The sequence below is a fragment of the Scleropages formosus genome, chromosome 10 (assembly GCF_900964775.1).
Source record: "Scleropages formosus chromosome 10, fSclFor1.1, whole genome shotgun sequence".
NCBI lineage: Eukaryota > Metazoa > Chordata > Actinopteri > Osteoglossiformes > Osteoglossidae > Scleropages > Scleropages formosus.
The window spans coordinates 17,047,801-17,065,676 of record NC_041815.1 but is presented as its reverse complement, the minus strand read 5'-3'; the positions used below and the strand labels follow the sequence as shown (position 1 = coordinate 17,065,676).

The following is a 17,876-nucleotide window of genomic DNA, read 5'->3' as shown; positions in this document are numbered from 1 at the left end:
ATGCTGTCTCTGTGCCTCTCTGTAATAGCTCTGCTCCTGCAGCCAGCCTGCACTTATCTGTACAACTGCTCCTCCGTGTACAACTGCGTCCCTGGTGAGTCAGTCCCACCGTCTCAATTCGCACCTTACTTTTTAGCAATCCTATCAAATGACCACTGACATAGCACAGATTTACATTTAGTTCATTTTTACACTTGGATATTTTACCGAGCCTGGGGGGTGCAGTGGCGCAGTGGGTTTGGCCAGATCTCTACTTTCCGGTGCGTCTGGGGTTCGAGTCCCTGCTTGGGGTGCCTTGTGACAACCTGGCGTCCTGTCCTGGGTGTGTCCCCTCCCCCTCCAGCCCTATGCCCTGAGTTGCTGGGTTAGGCTCCGGCTCACCGCGACCCCGCTTGGGACAAGCGGTTTCAGATGATGTGTGTGTATTTTACTGAGGCCAGAAAGCAAGTGTTGGGCTTGATTATATAATAGCAATGCCCCAACTGAATGAGCAACTGACAAATACTTTATCACTCTACCATCTGCTGTCTTGGTTTGAAAAATCCGTGGAGCCATTGAGTGCTTTTCACTGCTGTAACCCATATCCTTACCAGCTCTCTTGTGGCCATCGTTGTCTCTCATCTCCAACTGCCTCCTACCTGCAGGTAACCAGGACCTGGTGGTGGACTGTGGACCCAGCACCATCACCCTGGAAGTGAATCTGTGCACAGCACAGTGGGCAGGCTTTGACCCCACTAGCCTGGCGCTGAACGGGGAGCACAACAACAGCCAATGTCAGGGCACCATTGACACGAGCCGTGACCCACCAGTGATCCGTTTCCAGCTGCCTGTCAACCACAGTGAGGATAACCCTTGCAGGCAGTCACTGCAGGTGAGCTCTGACACCAGTTGCACCACCTTTCGCTGCGGGTTCCTCTACGTCAGTTGTATTTGCTGCAGTATAGAGGACACATGTAGTGCGTGATGTGACTGAAGAGACATGTCTCTGGGCTAATGTACTTCACCTGAGGGCACTTCACCAGATTTGGTTAATTCTGTTTCAGTAAATGCAAAGCCGGGGGCGCGGGGGTGCAGCAAGTTTGGCTGGGTCCTGCTTTCTGGTGGGTCTGTGGTCCGAGTCCTGCTTGGGGTGCCTTGTGATGGCTGGTGTACCCTCCTGGTTGTGTCCCCTCCCCTTCCAGCCTTGCGCCCTGTGTTGCCGGGTTAGGCTCCGGCTCCCCGCCACCCCGCTCGGGACAAGCAGCTTCAGCCAGTGTGTGTGTGTGTAAATGCAAAGCCTCCTGCCCTGAAGTCCTGCATTCTCTAAAGTCAAAGTAAAATGAACTTAAAATTCGTGTGCCCTAGTGTAATGAATTTGCCCCCCCAACTCTGTTTGTTGGCAGATTGTGGATGAGGTCCCCCAATCAGACATATTCAGCTCCTTCTCTAGTATCCAGTCTGTCATCATTAATGGCTTCATTGACACATCCAGCTCTTCCGACGGCATCATCAGCTACTCTACTGATCTCTTCTACAAGTTCTCCTGTCACTACCCACTGGAATACTTCCTCAACAACACCCCGATTGTAGCGTGAGTCTCTCCTCCTTGTTTTGTCCTCTTCATTTTGCAGGACCTAATGGTCCTCTGCTTCTCTGACCCCTGTCTCCATCTGCTTCCCAGGTCCTCAGTGTCACTGGCCACCAGTGATAACAATGGCACCTTCATCAGCACCCTCAGTATGAGCGTATACAACGTGAGTAGCTTTCTCCATCGTGATCACAGCTGTGCGCTCCAAGCTGCTCCACATATCATGTGACCTGCACTGAAAGGGTATTGGGAAGGTTATATGCAACACTGAAATCTGGTACGAAATTCATGACTGGGTTGGAGCAAAAAAATAACCCATTTTTGAACAAAAGAGAGAGCCTTAAAGAGAATTTCCTGGCGAGGTCAAGTGATTGCGGCTCCTGTGGAAAGTAAAATATGATACCGAGTCGTTCGCTCTCATTGCCGCTCCTTCATGGCATGCGCTCTTGCGCATTCATCCAATATTTTGCGGCCTCGCAGGACACAAACTACACCACCCCTCTGGTGGTTCCGGATGCAGGGCTGCCTCTCCGCACCAAGATCTATGTCAAGGTGAAGGCCACAAACCTCACTGGCAAGTAAGCAATGCGATTCCATTATTCCCCTGTACTCTGAAAGGCACTAACTCTCGCAGTCTTCATATTGTAAGGCACTGGCTGAATAAACAATCATAATAGTAGGGCCGAGTTTACCGTGAGTGAGGGTGTAACTCTTTCTGGGACACAGCGAGTTCATCAGTGCCTTTTTCTTTGTCTCTCCAGCTTATTTGTGTTGCTCGACATGTGCTTTGCTACACCATCCCCTTTCAACCTGTCCAACCTTGAAAGGCATAACTTCTTTGTTGGGTATGTGTGCACTTATCCATTCACTTTCTTGTATAGTTTTCTGAATTTATACATGTAATTTAAATTCTAAATCAGTGAAAGCTTCTGGCATTCTGGCTTTCACTATGATGGCAGTGTTTGAGAGTGCCATGGAGATGATTGAATGTAAAATGGACAAACTTTAAGTTTTGGTTTAACCAGATTGCAACTGTAGCACTAACAATGAAGTCCATGGTCTACTGCAGGTGTAGAGTGGATGAAAGGACAATCATGGATCAGAATGGAATCTCACAGGAGTCACGCTTCAACTTCGAGGCATTCCGCTTTGTGGAGCACCGTGACCGAAACAAGTCTAGCCTCTACCTACACTGCATCCTGAGGCTTTGTGAGCCCAGCAAATGCCAAGAGATCATGAATGTGAGTGACCAGCACAGAGCAAAATTGCTCAGGAGCTACAGGACAGGATAAAACTTCTGGAAAGGCAAAGTGCTGTACCCTTTGAAACGTACAGATTTCTCATAATTGCTCCATTTTATGAATACTTGTGTGTAACACATGTATATGTAAGTTATCCGATTCATTTTGGATAGAAGTGTTCTAGCCGGGGGGGCGCAGTGGGTTGGACCGGGTCCTGCTCTCCAGTGGGTCTGGGGTTCGAGTCCCGCTTGGGGTGCCTTGCGACGGATTGGTGTCCTGTCCTGGGTGTGTCCCCTCCCCCTCTGGCCTTATGCCCTGTGTTGCCGGGTAGGCTCCAGTTCCCCGTGACCCTGTATAGGACAAGCGGTTCTGAAAATGTGTGTGTGTGTGTATGTGTGTGGCTTCTAGCCAAGGGGGGCGCAGTAGTGCGGTGGGTTGAACCAGGTCCTGCTCTCTGGTAGGTTTGGCCTTTGAGTCCTGCTTGGGGTGCCTTGTGTCAGACTTGTGTCCTCTCCTGGGTGTGTCCCCTCCCCCTCCAGCCTTATGCCCTGTGTTGCCAGGTTAGGCTCCAGTTCCCTGCGACCCTGTATGGGACAAGCGGTTCAGACTGTGTGTGTGTGTGTGTGTGTGTGTGTGTGTGTGTGTGTGTTCTAGCCAAATATCTGTGCACTTTGGAGCTAACTTGTTTATTTGTCCACTGAAGTATAATGAAACATTTGTCCCGTGTAACTAATACTTTGCCAGAGTTGTACTAGGAATGTCAGGAGACGGAGGGCCCTGGAGCCTTTTGGATCAACATCCCCGGGTTCTACTGAAGTTTCCCTTGGACCCATCTACACTACAGATTATGGTAATCTGCAGTCTCTTTGCCAAGTGTATATGCTGGTACTTTGTTGTGTGGTATGATTGCTTTTGCAGCCCAGTGCTGTAAGAATCAGGCAGCTGCTAAACCACAATGAACTCCTGATCTGAGCTTAGGGACATACACTTACTTTCATGTTGCTGGGGATGTCAGACACAATATTACCATATTATGGACCAAATGGTTCCACTGTACAGAGGGTATTAAACACCTCTCTTACTTTTCCTTACAGGTTCTGTTGATCAGCCATCCTCCTCTGCATTAAGTAAGTAAAAAAAAATCAAACACGGTGCACTGATTATGTATGAGGTCATAGTTCATATTTTCTGCATATGTTAGCAAAGTTCATGCATATATGCATACATGTCTGTATCTTAGCTCTGGCTCATCTCCCCACACAGGCAGTTCCAGTCCGGCCCCAGGGGCAAAAACCGCTGTTGCTGAGTTGGTGGTTGGGCTGATCTTTGCTTCTGCAGGAGGTGCCGTTCTAGCTCTGGTGGGTTGGCTTGTGCTCAGAAAGGTTTACTGTGGAGGTAGGCTGTCAAAGGCCTTCAAGTGATCACCTCCAAAGGTCAGAGAGAGGAAGGATCCTCTCTTTTCCACATTAGTCTGTTCACCATTAGTTGCACTATAGAGTGCAAATATATAAAATAAATTTGGCGTATTTGTTATAAATTCGAACCAAGAGCTTTTTCTCTGGAATCTTTATATGTTATTGTTCCATAAAAATAACAGACTTACTCCTACTGCATAGTAATTATAAATGGACATGGTAAATCAAGAAAAGATTATGCTTTTAACAGTGATGAAGTCATAATCGCTTGATTTTGCTTGGTATATTTGTTTCTTTGCCTTATGCCTCTGTTCAAGCTCTCTGTGTCACTGCATGAGAAGAGTGCTCTATAAAAATAAATTGAATTGAATTCAGTGGCGTGTCATACACATATAACATTGTTTGATTAAGGTTTTCTATAACTTGTTAGCCAAAAGAAAGAACACAGCTAAAATACTGATATTGTGTAGTTACATCCCCTAGTTAAAGAGGTGCTTGCTTGTTTTCTCTCACTGTACAGGAATTGGACAAATTCATTAACATCTTTGTAAAAAGGCCACAATTGTGACTTTAAAATGTACCCTGTTTGTCTCTGTCTACCAGAATCGCTTATTTTTTGAAGTGTTATTAATGAAAGTAACAGAAATATAAATGAAGTTTCCTTAAAAGTTTTAATGAAAATTTTAGTATGCACACAGGCTACAACTACTTGCCCCAAGCATGGTTGTGGTGAACCGGAGCCTAACCTAGCAGCACAGGGTGTAAGGCTGGAGGGGGAGGGGACACACCCAGGATGGGATGCCGGTCTGTCATAAGGCACCCCAAGCGGGACTCGAACCCTAGACCCACTGGAGAGCAGGACTCGGTCCAACCCGCTACGCCACCGCGCCCCCCTGAGCAAAGACACATTTCCTTAGAAAAAATCCATATTCACACACATAAGTTAAACAGTCTCAACAGAGTCTCACTTGTGATGTAACATAAAATCTTATCAGGCACATGGCTGTAGTACTGCTCTTCGTGGCTCAGAGTTTCCTGGGAAAGTCTGAACCATACATTGTGAGGCACACAAGGTTAATCTGACCTGCTCCACTCCTCTTGAATTCAGTCATTCAACAGCCCTATCTCCAAGTCAGCTGGGATTTTCTGGTTAAGAATTGGGTATTCTGCAGTCTCTCACATGCTCTGATTTAGTACTCTGTCAGGTCAGTGCAGGTTTTGCAAGATGTCCTGAAGCAGAATGTTGAGTTTTGTGGAGAACTCTTCCCCCAGGGATGGGGAATCACTGCTGGGCTGCAGTGATGGGCCCTGATTCTGCTCCACACTTTCCCGGTGCCGCTCCAAGCGTGTGCTGAGCTCCTGGATATGGGCTTTGATGCTGTGACAAAACTGTCCCACACTACTGGAGATGCTTCCATCCTTCCCTAGGGGCTCGTGCAGCTTGTTGTGTAGCATTTCCCCAAATGATTTGACCTCTTGCCCCAGCTGGGAGCTTCTTCCGCCCTGGTTTGACCCCAGCACTCTCAAGATCTGCTCCTGGAACTCCTCTAGATGCAAAAACATCTCTTGCTTGGCATTCTCCATGGTCTGGTTGATCCACTGCATGGCCTCCGGGGAAAGTGTGAGGCCCTTTGATGGCTCTGGCTCCTGGACATATTGGTGCAGGCGGTTGCAGAGCTCCTGGGCGCTGGATCCGAGTGTCTCCTGGAGCTGGTGGATGAGGGTGCCCAAGCAAGCTCGGGTATCGGTGTAGGGGTGCAACTTCTCCCACAGCTCAGCCAGCTCCTGCCGCAGCCGCACATGAAGGCGCTCTGCCTCCAGATTTCTCTTGTGCTCCTCCTCAGACTCCTGGGTGTGTTGTCTGCTGTCCTCTATGCTACTTTTCCACATCCAGCTGAAAGCATCAGAACAGAACATGGTGCTAAGCCTTTGCAATAGAGCGACTGTCATTTCTGCTCACACTGCAGTAGAATGAATAACACTTTACATTTTTACAAGTTGAGAAACTTACTTTACATTGTTGGTGGGCCCTGTTTTGTCTGCAGCCTGATTGGCAGTGTGATGGAAGAACCCCCACTGTGGGCCTTTCCTGGTGCTGACCATGTTATAAACCAGTGGGTTTGCTGAGAATAAAACATATGACATGCACTCAGCATCCACAACTTGGGCACAGGGAGCACACAGCAATGACATGGCACAGCACAGAAGAACTAACCTGCTGCCACCAAAAACAAGGAAGCAAATGTCACAAGTCCTAAATGCCTCATTTTCTTTTCAATCTTCTGACTGAATTCCTGTTCCGTCTGAAAGGAAATCAACATATAATTTAAAATATTTTTCATACTGCTCTTTACTCGTTTTCTCATATTTCATTGAAGTATGATTTATTGAAGGGGAAAAACAGTCAACTGGTTCTGTCTTGTTTAAAATCATTGAAGGTCATTACAAGGTTGAGCTGGTCAGGTGTAGCAATGAAGCTATGAGCCCCTTACCTGTGTGACCCTGACTACGTGTGAGCCTGTTTCCGTCACTGCTGAATTCTGTAGCTCTAAGTGGGTCTCTCCTGCTCCTCTGTCTGCCTGCTTTTATTTCCCCTTATCGTGTATCTGTACACCCCCACCCTATCAACAAACACCACGTGAAGAGCAACAACATGATAACAGGGCCCACCGGAATGGCCATCACTTCCTATTGGACAAGTCTCTATGTAGTTGAGGGTTGGGGGGCTTTTATTGGATAGATCTGTAGGCCTGTCTCTTGTTTTATTGATCACTTCAGCAATTTCAACTGAAGGACGCATAGGTGAGAACTTGATGCCAACATCGTGACACCAGAAAATGTGGGGCCTCAAGTAAATATTGATGGAAAATTGTTGCTGGAAGCTTATTCTGATAGATCAGACCTATTGGACTAGAAAGTGTTTGTCAGAATTTGTTTGGAGATGACCTAGCACACCCTTTGGCCTTCATTGTACTGGAAAAAGTATTTATCCAAACTAGTTTGTAGTACTTTTATTCTGAAAGTGCTTTGCTGTTTCCCTGCTAGAGAAACAAGCGTCTTTGGCTTATTGTCAATGACAGAGCCAACAAATACCTGGAACTTTTGAACTGTTTGCACTTATTGCAATCTTTATTATTCCCTAGTGTGTGAGTAGAGCTGAAAAGCCCATAGTGAATGTTACACATGCTCACCAATCTGTATAACTGAAATTCTGAGCAAAAAGAAGTTTACAGCTCCAAAATCAGGTTGTGATTAGCTAGTTAGTTGACGCTTAATTCGTACTGGTTGGTTGCAAAAACAACCACAGAAATCTTCTTAGCTTTCTCTAACTTGCAAAAGACCAGTCTTTATCTCATATTACAATACAGTATTTAAAGCAAAGAGATGCATTTAGAAATGTATATTATGCATGTTAAAATATCTGAAATAATACAGTGCATGGAACAGAATTGTGTCAACATGCTTAGAAAGAAATTCAATATATGGGAGCAAATCTTGAAGTAACCCAACATGAGCCACCATGGTTGCTTGTCATACATTTGTGAAGATACATTTGTACTCTGGAACTTTACTCAGTGCTCTGCATCACTGTGGTGAGAAGAGCAATGCACAAAAATAAATTGAATACATACATTCACAGTTTAACTGGCTATGTGTAAAATCCAAGAATCTGCACCACTGCAAGAAATTGCCATTTGGAGCCTCTTATTTTGCTTCAGTCAAAAGTCTTCCTCCCTGGAGAATGAAGAAACCCCAACACCCAACAACTGAGACGTATCTCTCTGCTCTTGAAAAGTTGGATACCTCCATGGAGCCTCTGTCCAGTTAACTGGAGCAGTGAGGCAGCAATGCCTTTGACACCAAACATGATATTGTGTTAACTTATTAGTCAAAGCCACGGACTAAAAGCAAGAATAATACCACCAGTGTGTGCTTGAAGTATCGCCAGTGTCAAGGTTAAGAGGTACTGTACATTCCCTGATCTCTCAGGGTTCAAAATCTGATGCTGTAATGGATTTGTGAATGGTGGGGGTGCATCAGAAGGAGAAATCTACCAGCAAGATGGAGAAAGAAATCATGTTAATTTTAACAAAAGAAAATGGAGAATCATGGAGAAGAATTCTCCTGCAATAAATAAAATAAACACTATACTGTTGCAACGAAGCAGAATTTCCCCCTGGGATTCAATTCAATTCAGTTCAATTCAGTTCAGTTCAATTCAAAGCGTAATCAGTTTACTGTTAGATGGTCTCATATAGCAAATGCGGCTCAATGCAGTGTACACTGAGTGAAGAAACATTACGAGTTTACATTTAACCTGTTTTCAAACAGAGGAGATCTCTGTTTACAGACAGTACTTTGTGTATCTGGGCTTCGTTTCCAGAAAGTGCCAATGTGGACGTGCGTATTTTTTTTTTTTTCCCAGAACCGGCTCCATGGTTCATGGCAGTTTCTGACCCCTCATTCGGTTCTCTTCCACAGGGCAGATGGTGGCGGGCAGAACAAGGGTGCCTGGAACAGGAAGCTTGGATACTGGAATGTGTTCAAGGTTTAAGAAAGAAAAATACCCTGACCTATCTCGATTAGATTCAGCATGTAATATTTGTTAGGAAACTTCTCCAACCATCCTTAGCTTGAAAAGCTTGACTGGCTCTACAGAACTTGATCAACAGAAATAACACTTCCAGAATGCACATTCAATGTTTAAAGGTCACCAATTCGTCATCAGGTGCAGCCAGCTGTGTGAAAGGTTGACAAAATTTAGTTGTCAATGAAAGGTCAAGGTCCACATGTGTGATGTAGGATCACCGTAATCGTAATCATTCAAGGGTCATTCATTGGGGTTAAATGAAATGGTACATAACTGAACGCACAGACCATGCATAAAATGTCTGCATAATAAGGACATGCAAGGTTGCATTTTTCCACCCAGTGTCACTAATCATCTGGATCCCTCCTTAAACCTGCCGAAATGCACTAGAGGCCAAACTTCCGTTTCCATGACCCGGCTAAAGTCTACTGGGTTAACTGGTGGTTACTCATTAGCACACAAAGTGAGTCGCCCGTCATGTTTTCTGCACCGCAATCTGTTTGCATAGTGGCTACTGCAAACAGTTTTGTTAGCATTAATTTTCGCTTCATCCACTTCTAAGAGGCATTTTTGTTTTTTCAGAAAAAGGAGATGTACCTTTCACCCTTGAAAGTTCCACATGCATTTTGAGGAGCCAAAAGAAGACCCAGTTCAGCTGTGTTTATTCTCTGGACGTCCGAACAGAATGAACTGTATGCTGCTCTCACGGGACTTGCAACTTATCTCAGACAAACTCCTTCCTGGACTTAAGTTTCTCAGAAATCCTAGGAAATCTAACACAAAGTCAAACATCTGCAATAATGTTACTGAAAAATCTGCACTTTACAAGAAGAAATAAACCCGCATTTGCTGTCTGCCATGTGTATGTGTCTTGACTGAATCGCTGTTGTTTAGAACCATGGTTCCGAGTGATGATCGCTACCAAGTGGACATTTTTATAGGCCTTTGCTGTGTGCCGGTGGATGCAAAGCAGTACCAAATCAGTGATCAGAAGAATGGAGGGATTGGGAAGGAGAAAGGGCTGTAACTGGAGTGGATGGCATCAGGTAGCTAATTTTGCTTGGCTACTATCAGTATCACTCTACCCACCTCTCAGGTCATGAATCATTCAGCAAGCTGCTTGGGGTGTACAGGGCCAGGGGACTGAGGGGCACAGGGATGCTGAGGAGATGTTTGCAATAGCAGGAGGCAGCTGGAGGAGTCTCCTTTGGTGGCTGTGGATGATCGCTGCAACCAGCAGGACTCCTGGGACCCCTGAAGCCATCGAGGGGTTATCCTGCCAGCCAGGTACTGCATCGTGTTTCCTTCCCTGCATTAGAGTAACTGCCACTGTGGTCCTGTAACTGATTGCTCTTCTTCATCATCGCTGCGTTGTTCGTTGATCTGTGATCGGAGTTTTCAGTCTCTTGTGCCGTGCCTTGAGATCTGTGTTTCGACAGGACACTACTGTCCACACGAGAACAGGACCCCGGTGCCGTGTCCCAGGGGGACATATGGCTCGTTGACTGGGGCTACATCAATGAAGAGCTGTGTAAGCTGCCCTCCCCATCACTTCGGCCCCAGACCAGGCCTGACTGCTTGCATTCCCTGTGGGTCCCAGGCTCAGCAGCCCCTACCCGGACAGGACCACTGTGTTTGCCAGGGTGAGGGGCAAAGTTTCCAGGTAAACTCTAGTGCCACTTACAGTATGATCTCAGTAAATACCCAGTTATTCTGGCTAGCTGCTCTAAGAATGTAGGAAGGCGTGGGCTGCAGCAAATTGTGTCATATGGCTGAATGGCGGCTTAGTTGCATAGCTCCATGCCTGCCAGTCTGCCGACATGGATGGCTGAGCCAGCTGCATATCGGGTTCCCGGCTCAGGTGACTGTCAGTATACTGTAGCAGGCTGAGACTGGACCTTACTGCCATCACGTCTGTGTTCTCCCAGCCCAGCGATGGAGAATGTGTGTGTGCCCTGGGATACGCACCCTGGGGGGAGAGCGGAGTGTGTGTGCCAACTGCATATAAGATCTGCAGGGACGGCAAGTCACGTGGGCAGCACGGAGAATGTCTGAGCGCTGAGGAGTGGAGGAAGCACTGCAGTCAGCAGGTACGCACCAGTGCGGCACTCGAACCTCTGGCTTGAGTCCCAAAGGAGTTGCAGCCCAACGCCAACCCGCTCAATTCCGAGTCCAAGCCTGAATAACAACTCGCGAAATTCAAGGAATCATACGAATGCTTTGAATTTAGGTTGTGTCAAAAATGAATTCTGAAGACCAAACGGCCTCGTAGATTAGGCATTTAGTCTCAACATTCATTTGTGTTGAACGTCCGTGTGACAGAGGAGGCAGGAAAGGTGAGGTGCTCGCCTCTCGGCGTCTTTATTTAGGGTCGTGCAGGGGAAGATAACAGCGGGGGATAGGGGGAACCGGGAGCTGGTAGAGCGGGACGGTGCTTCGGGGTTGTGGTAGGGATTGGGGTTGTGGTTGGGACCGGGGTCGTGGCTGTCTCAGGTCGTCCTCTCTCTCTCTCTCTCTCTCTCTCTCTCTCTCTCTCTCTCTTTCTCCTCCGTCTCTCTCGTCTCTTTACTGGCGGGTCCGGGGGGGAGAAATAGAGATTTCAATTAGCCCCAGCTGTGGCTGGCTTAACCCGGACTCCGCCCCCCTCCCTGCCCGCCTCTGCGTGTTATGTCCATTTTCTTCTCCTGTGTGATAGGTTTTCTTGCCATGGTTTTTGTTGGTCACCTTGGAGAATGTCATACCCCAAAACAGTTTATCAGTACTGTTATTAATATCATGAATAAATTCAGCGTTCAAAGCATGATCAAAAGGTTCTAAATACTACTCTGAAAATAATTCTTAAAAAAGTTACATCCAGTGTAGATAAACATCCTTCTTGCTTCTTATTTATTCATATTTTTAATGAAAGTTACATGTGACTCATGGCCTGATCCACTCTGCATGCCAAAACTTGCACGAACACAGTCTGACACACTCACACACACTGACAGTGCAGATGCAATGTCCTGCATGTCATTTCGCTCCCACGACATCTCTAATAGACAGAACATCAGCCACGAAGTCAACGCCCTCAGAATGCACACAAAGCTGACACGCAGTCATATACGTGCTGACATGACAGGTACACGCTGTGGTTTGCTTTGATTTGCTCTTTTGAACAAAGCTGAGTACGTGTAACTGTGCTGCCGTCACCGCATCAGTAACGCCCCCCGACATCCCCACCCCTCCCCAGGTGTGCCTGTCTTCTGAGGACAGCGAGGGCTATGATGTCACACTGGGCCTGTGTTTATGCCGCTCTCTGGCCAGGGTGGAGTCCTGCGGAGGCTGGTGCAGAACTCCACACCCCCGCTCTCCTCCACCGGTGCGGCTGGTTTGTGCGGACGACCTGCGGCTTCTCTACGGCGACGATGGCCACCGGGTGTGTCACAGAGATATCTGTCACCCATCTCCAGCCTCTTACATTGAGGGCTGATCTCAGGGTCTAGAGTACAATAAAATATGCCGGGGGGGGGGGGGGGGTTAAAAAAAAATTAACAGGCTTATTGTAGGACCTCCCTAAAACAATGAGGGCTGAAATCAAATAATGAAGGTCAATTCCCAAAACTACGCAGGCGGCTGACAGCACTCCGAACAAGAAAATCAGTAATAAATGTAAACGCATTTCTAACATATCATGTGAAACTTCTTAACTATTATGTTGCTCCATAAGTTATTTTTAAAAAAGTTTTTTGGATACAGGTAATATAACAGATGAACGTGATTTCAAGTATACGGGTAGATTGTTCCATTCGCAGGGACCATGGAACCAAAATGAGAATTAGTCTTTCGCAGATCTGAAGTCGGAAACGTGACGGTAGGATGAGCTTCAGGTGGAATGTTTATCAATACTGAAATGTGCATAACATTTAATTTACTAGACATATATATAGAATATCCATGGCACAGTGAGAAAAATATACTCATACTGCCCTCCAGCTGTTCATAGTGAATAGTGCCCTCCTGTGTGCGTTTGTCTGTGTCTTCAATAGGTGAGGGTGTCGAGCAGTGTGCTGGGCTCCCTCCTGAAGCCATGGGATTCCCAGGGGACCCTGCAGTGCGGTAGGCGAGCTAACTTCTCCCACCAAGTGTTCCTGATCCAGACAACCGGTAAGTACTCTTGTGGGTAGGAGGACATGGCTGCACAGATTCTGCATATTTGGACATACAGTGCTGTGCAAAAGTTTTAGGCTCTTGGTTGGGGAAAAAAGCTGAAAAGTGAGAATGCTTCCAAAAATAATGCTCTTAATTAATAAACGTCCTACAAAGCTTAGTAACTAATCCATCGTCAACAACAGCTTGTCCCATCGCTGTGGCCAGGTCCCACTCTCTGGTGGGTCGGGGGGTTGAGTCCCGTTTGGGGTATCTTGTGATGGACTGGCATCCCGTCCTGGGTGTGTCCCCTCCCCCCTCCAGGCTTGTGCCCTGTGTTGCCGGGTAGGCTCTGGTTCCCTGTGACCCCATATAGGACAAGCGGTTCTGAAAATGTGTGTGTGTGTGTGTGTGTATTTTCTTTCTTTAACGACATACGAAACCCTTACTGTAATACTGTAACTTTTAGCAAAAGGAATGCTTGGAAATCTAAAATATGCTCTTTCCCACTGACGCTAATGCAGAAGACATTAAACAACCATCTAAAACAAATATTTTTGTGAAACATCTAAGTGCCTAAGACTTCTGCACAGTACTGTATATGAGAATTTATGGACCTCATTGTTGTGCTTTCACGTTGTTTGATACCTCCAGAACTGGGCTTTGTGGGCCAACTAAGTCCTGCCCTAGCAGACCTCCAGAGGTGGTTCCAAGTCAACAATAATGGACCACCAAGAGCTTCCTCACTGCCAGAGAGCCAAGGTCAGTGGTCCTTGTAGATCAAGTATTGCAGGGTGCAGAGGTCTTCATTCTTCTCATCTCATCATCAAGCAACCTCCTTCCATTGTTTCTATTGGGCACTATGTGCTTCACAGCTTCACTATGTGCTTGGACAGGGGTGGAGGACGAACAACTCTGGGCCAGTGATGCTATTTCCAGGGATGAAGCTAGGAATTCCAGTGGGGTGGGGCTCATCAATCCTACTGCCTGCCTCCACCTAGGGGACATCCTCCTATTTTTAATCACAGTGGAGCACTACCCCCAGTATGACAGGTGAGCACCACCCACAGACACAAGAACTCAAGCAGATGTTTGGATGTGGTTTAAATCACAGACAGAAAAGTAATTCACAGGTTTCTCTCACCCTCTAGAGACAACCTATACAACACTAATGCTGGTTTTGACTGGGGTCCCTTCCGAGACCTTGCTGTGGACATGACTTTCAGAGGAACATCTCCATCACTGTTTTTTGTGGTCTTCCATGAACCAGGAGTGTATGCTTTCAGACTAAGCAGCAATCCTCACAAAAGCATGGTACCACAACCGTAATCACTGCACAAAAGCACAGGGTCTGCCACATGGGGGTGGGTTTGGCACTCCATTTCTATATATCCTACTATCCAAGATAAGATCTACCCACCTAGGCTTGATCAGCTAAATGAATAAATGCAAAAGTAAATGCTGAGAGTGTAAGTTGTGGAACCTCTTCATCCAGTTTGTGAAGGTCATGCCATCAGGGGGGCAGTGCTATGATGCTGGAACATTCTTCCCCACTGTCCCTCATTACGTGACTCGCATGGGCATCACCAGGAGGCGCCATCTCTTGCTGCATCCTGACTGGCTAGTGATTGGGGGGCTGCTGGCAGGGGGTGTGGTTATCCTTGGCATGTGCATCACTTTGCTGGTGAGGAGACCCCAAAATGCTGTGTAGCACATCTGCTCTAATAGTCTTCACTGCTTGGTTGTTTGGTGCTGGTCTAGACGACAGGTGATATGATGTTCATCCAGATCCTATTCCGGGATTATGGCTGGTTGGAGAAGGAGCCCATCCCTGTGCGGTACCGGCTGCTGCAGCTCAGGTACCCTCTGGATGACTATGCCTCCAAGGGATCCACTGTCATGATGGTGAAGAAGACCCATCGTAGCCTGCAAGTTGGAGGACCAGGAGACACAGCTGAGACAGGTGACACATCAGCTCAGAGTAGTGCTGCTCCCTCCTCAGAGGACTGCCACAACCTTCTCATAACACCAGCCTCCTCACCACAGCAACCCCACATCCAGACACACCACTGTCCGCAGATGAGTTCTGGGACTACGAACACCAGGTCGACCTGGAGGCCTTCAGCACCCCCATGTTCTTCGAGGTTCTGCTGAAACACAGCGTGTCAGTCACAACCAGGCTGGGCCAGCTCAGGGCAGAGGTGAGCCAGCTGTTCTGGAGTCCTGGACCCGGTTACACTGTCTGGGATGCAACTGGGTTGGACCCTACATAAATGCACACACGTGTGTGTATGTGTGTGTTGGCAGGTAAAGGAGTTGTACCAGGCTGTACAAGAAAGGTTCCTGGGGCTGCCACTGGACCAGAGAGCTGATGGGGGTGCAGTCCCGCATGGGTATGAGGTGCTGCGTGCACAGGTTGAGCAGGAACGGATGCGCCGGAAAGCACTGGCCACACAGCTGGGCCAGCTGCTGGACAGTCAGCTGCGCATTCTGCAGGTGGAGACAAATGCACAGCAGCAGGTTCATGGGACCTTTGGGGCCTGGCTGAGAGAAGCTCTGAGGCTCCTGGACCAGGTCCCCGTAGAGGGCAGTCAGCTGGATGAGGAGGTCCCTCAGCAGTAAGTCTCTGCACCACACCATGGATTTTATTTTTATTTCTGCTTCTAATCCTCCTTCTGAATCCTCATTTGGAAAACCAGCAGGCAGAGGTAGGGGCAGCAGGTGGCGCAGTGGTTATAGTTCCCCACTGTGGACTCAGCAGACACAGAGTTGGATCCCACCTCCCCCTGGAGTACCCTTGAGCAAGGTACTTAGAAAACTTGCTCCAGTAAAAACTACATGGTTCCATAAATAGATAAATCATTGAAAGTTCGATTGAAGAAAAATGTCACCTAATGAAAAAATGTAAGCTAGTATATTATGTATAGTATGGCATAGTATAAGGGGGGGGCGCGGTGGCACAGTGGGTTGGATCGGGTCCTGCTCTCTGGTGGGTCTGGGGTTCGAGTCCCGCTTGGGGTGCCTTGCGACGGACTGGTGTCCCGTTTTGGGTGTGTTCCCTCCCCCTCCAGCCCTTCGCCCTGTGTTGCTGGGTTTGGCTCCAGCTCCCCATGACCCCGTATGGAACAAGCGGCTTCAGATGGTGTGTGAGTGTGTGCATGTGGTATAGTATATATACTTTATAAGTGGTATAGGGAGGCTGCGATCATCTAGAACAACACTTATTGTTGTGTGGTACTCACGTCCCCAGCATCATCCACGACTCCTTTACTGTGTTGCTAGCGTGATGTTAGAAGTTGCACTGGACAGGGTGGCCAGGCTGGCGGCTCAGATGATGAATCTCGTAACAAGAGAGTGCCAGCGACAGCGTGCCTGGGCGGTGATGGGAGAAGCTACGGGTGCCGGGCTGCTGTGCCCTACCCGTGGAGTGGTCCTGGAGAGAGAGGAGATCATTGGTGAGCCCTTTTGGTCACACCAGAAGTAGAGCTTTTCACCTCACACACTTTCATTATTGTAGTTGGTGTAACAGACAAGTGTAAAACAGCACCACCTACACCACCTAGTGGCTGTCAGGGCTTTTCTCGCTAAGCTGTTTGGGGAAGTCAGTGTGTTCCCATGTGAGCAGATCTGGATGGGGCCATCCTCGCCCACGATGCTGTTGCTGTGGACCCCTGCACGGGCCTCATCATCCCAAAACCTGGCTCCCGCATGCGCCTGGCCAGCGGACACACCATGCCAGTGCCCCCTGACTTCTTCCTGCACCCGCGAACGGGCCGAGTGCTGCCAGTGTCTGGCAACGTGGCCTATGATCCAACAAGTTCCGCCCTGGTCGTCACAGTGGATGCCTGTGCAGGTGAGAGAGACAGGCCTATTTCTCTTTCAGGGTGTAGCTTGTGGTTCATACGTGGGCAGAGGTGGTCTTGCAAGCCGTGGCCTCGGAGACAATACAAGTTATTATTGGACTGGACCTAAAGGTTAAAGGCTAGAGTCGCAGAAGAGGAAGCGCAACTGTCCCTGAGCCAACAGTCTGCAGTTGTCCAACAAACCCCTTGCTAATGGGACTGGTAAAAACAAAGCTGTGTAAATCACCTTGGATAAGCGTACTAAACTGAGCAACTGGACAACAGTAAATACTACTATAACTAACAGCTGTGGACTGTATCCTGTCCTTTCCTGTTCTCAGGTGTACATTTGAGATTCGAATCACCGCTCCTCCCCTACGTACCCTACCCCCGATCCTGCCCCAGAGATGGGCCTGTTGCGTGCCGACTGAGCAGGCTCCTTCCAGGACAGCGGATGGTTCTGGGGGGGTCAACGCGTGACCCTGAAACGGGTGTACCTGTCCCTATTCTGGCCGTGACCATCCGCCCTGAGAGCGGATTGGTTTACCCCCTGGGAGGTTTGCACATCTGCCCCCTGACCCGGCTGTCCAGGCCCATCCAGTTGGGTTCTCCCATGCAGAACACTGACGGCGCGGGTGTGGCGCTTGTGACAGGCGTGTGTCTCAGTCCACTCACAGGTGGGATCATGGCAGTGTGCTGGTTGAGGCTGTTTACCATAATCCATGCCACTGAAATTCTTTCAGTTACTTCCAGATATTTTGTGCTTGGTGTTTCAAAAAGTTGTATGTGTTTTTCGTGTTTGTAATGAAATGCTGAACATTTACAGTAAAAGCACGTATTCCGCCCCTCTGCGTGCGTGCTGACTGGATGGCGGATGAATGGCGCCAAGTTAGCACTGTGCTGATGTGTACGGATCCTCTGTCCCACAGGTGCGGTGCTTCCAGTGGGGGGGCTGCTCCTCGGAGAGTCCTTCGTGGAGCCTCTGAGTGGGCGGGAGGCCAGGGTCTCGGGAATTAGTGTTCGAGGGGGGAAACCGGTGCCTCACGCAGGGGGGTACCAGGCACTGCTGGAGGCTCATGTGCTGGCGGCCCG

At 48.2% G+C, this 17,876-nt stretch overlaps 3 protein-coding genes across 3 annotated transcripts; 2 read left to right on the top strand and 1 right to left on the bottom strand.

Moving 5' to 3' along the window:
- On the top strand, positions 1-4,983 carry LOC108928691 (zona pellucida-like domain-containing protein 1). Its single transcript, XM_029255726.1, has 10 exons — positions 1-94; positions 645-871; positions 1,383-1,570; positions 1,661-1,733; positions 2,048-2,145; positions 2,329-2,412; positions 2,637-2,808; positions 3,553-3,658; positions 3,903-3,935; positions 4,072-4,983. Exons 1-10 carry the CDS (start codon positions 1-3, stop codon positions 4,227-4,229), a joined length of 1,233 nt encoding a protein of 410 aa, XP_029111559.1. The 3' UTR covers positions 4,230-4,983.
- An 80-nt stretch (positions 4,984-5,063) lies between these two features.
- On the bottom strand, positions 5,064-6,905 carry LOC108928692 (uncharacterized). The gene is made up of 4 exons (XM_018742748.2): positions 6,716-6,905; positions 6,439-6,526; positions 6,235-6,346; positions 5,064-6,117 (listed from the first exon to the last, which is right to left on the bottom strand). The coding sequence occupies exons 2-4, from the start codon at positions 6,488-6,490 to the stop codon at positions 5,430-5,432; spliced, it is 852 nt and encodes a 283-aa protein (XP_018598264.1). The 5' UTR covers positions 6,491-6,526; positions 6,716-6,905; the 3' UTR covers positions 5,064-5,429.
- A 3,129-nt stretch (positions 6,906-10,034) lies between these two features.
- On the top strand, positions 10,035-15,564 carry LOC108928659 (uncharacterized). The gene is made up of 12 exons (XM_018742702.2): positions 10,035-10,101; positions 10,254-10,477; positions 10,743-10,904; positions 12,047-12,232; positions 12,843-12,960; positions 13,597-13,704; positions 13,839-13,995; positions 14,094-14,256; positions 14,438-14,626; positions 14,731-14,905; positions 14,989-15,143; positions 15,250-15,564. Exons 1-12 carry the CDS (start codon positions 10,035-10,037, stop codon positions 15,562-15,564), a joined length of 2,019 nt encoding a protein of 672 aa, XP_018598218.2.
- The last annotated feature ends 2,312 nt before the right edge of the window (positions 15,565-17,876 follow it).

What these genes read in the sequence shown, in the direction of transcription:
- LOC108928691 (XM_029255726.1), top strand. Translation starts at nt 1, where the DNA reads ATGCTGTCTCTGTGCCTCTCTGTAATAGCTCTGCTCCTGCAGCCAGCC. An exon ending in AATGCCAAGAGATCATGAAT is followed by an intron (nt 2,809 to 3,552) that starts GTGAGTGACCAG and finishes ATACTTTGCCAG; the next exon opens with AGTTGTACTAGGAATGTCAG. An exon ending in GCCATCCTCCTCTGCATTAA is followed by an intron (nt 3,936 to 4,071) that starts GTAAGTAAAAAA and finishes CTCCCCACACAG; the next exon opens with GCAGTTCCAGTCCGGCCCCA.
- LOC108928692 (XM_018742748.2), bottom strand. Translation starts at nt 6,490, where the DNA reads ATGAGGCATTTAGGACTTGTGACATTTGCTTCCTTGTTTTTGGTGGCA. An exon ending in CTTGTTTTTGGTGGCAGCAG is followed by an intron (nt 6,347 to 6,438) that starts GTTAGTTCTTCT and finishes TTTTATTCTCAG; the next exon opens with CAAACCCACTGGTTTATAAC. An exon ending in GGGCCCACCAACAATGTAAA is followed by an intron (nt 6,118 to 6,234) that starts GTAAGTTTCTCA and finishes TGATGCTTTCAG; the next exon opens with CTGGATGTGGAAAAGTAGCA.
- LOC108928659 (XM_018742702.2), top strand. Translation starts at nt 10,035, where the DNA reads ATGATCGCTGCAACCAGCAGGACTCCTGGGACCCCTGAAGCCATCGAG. An exon ending in GGGGTTATCCTGCCAGCCAG is followed by an intron (nt 10,102 to 10,253) that starts GTACTGCATCGT and finishes GTGTTTCGACAG; the next exon opens with GACACTACTGTCCACACGAG. An exon ending in ACGGCGACGATGGCCACCGG is followed by an intron (nt 12,233 to 12,842) that starts GTGTGTCACAGA and finishes TGTCTTCAATAG; the next exon opens with GTGAGGGTGTCGAGCAGTGT.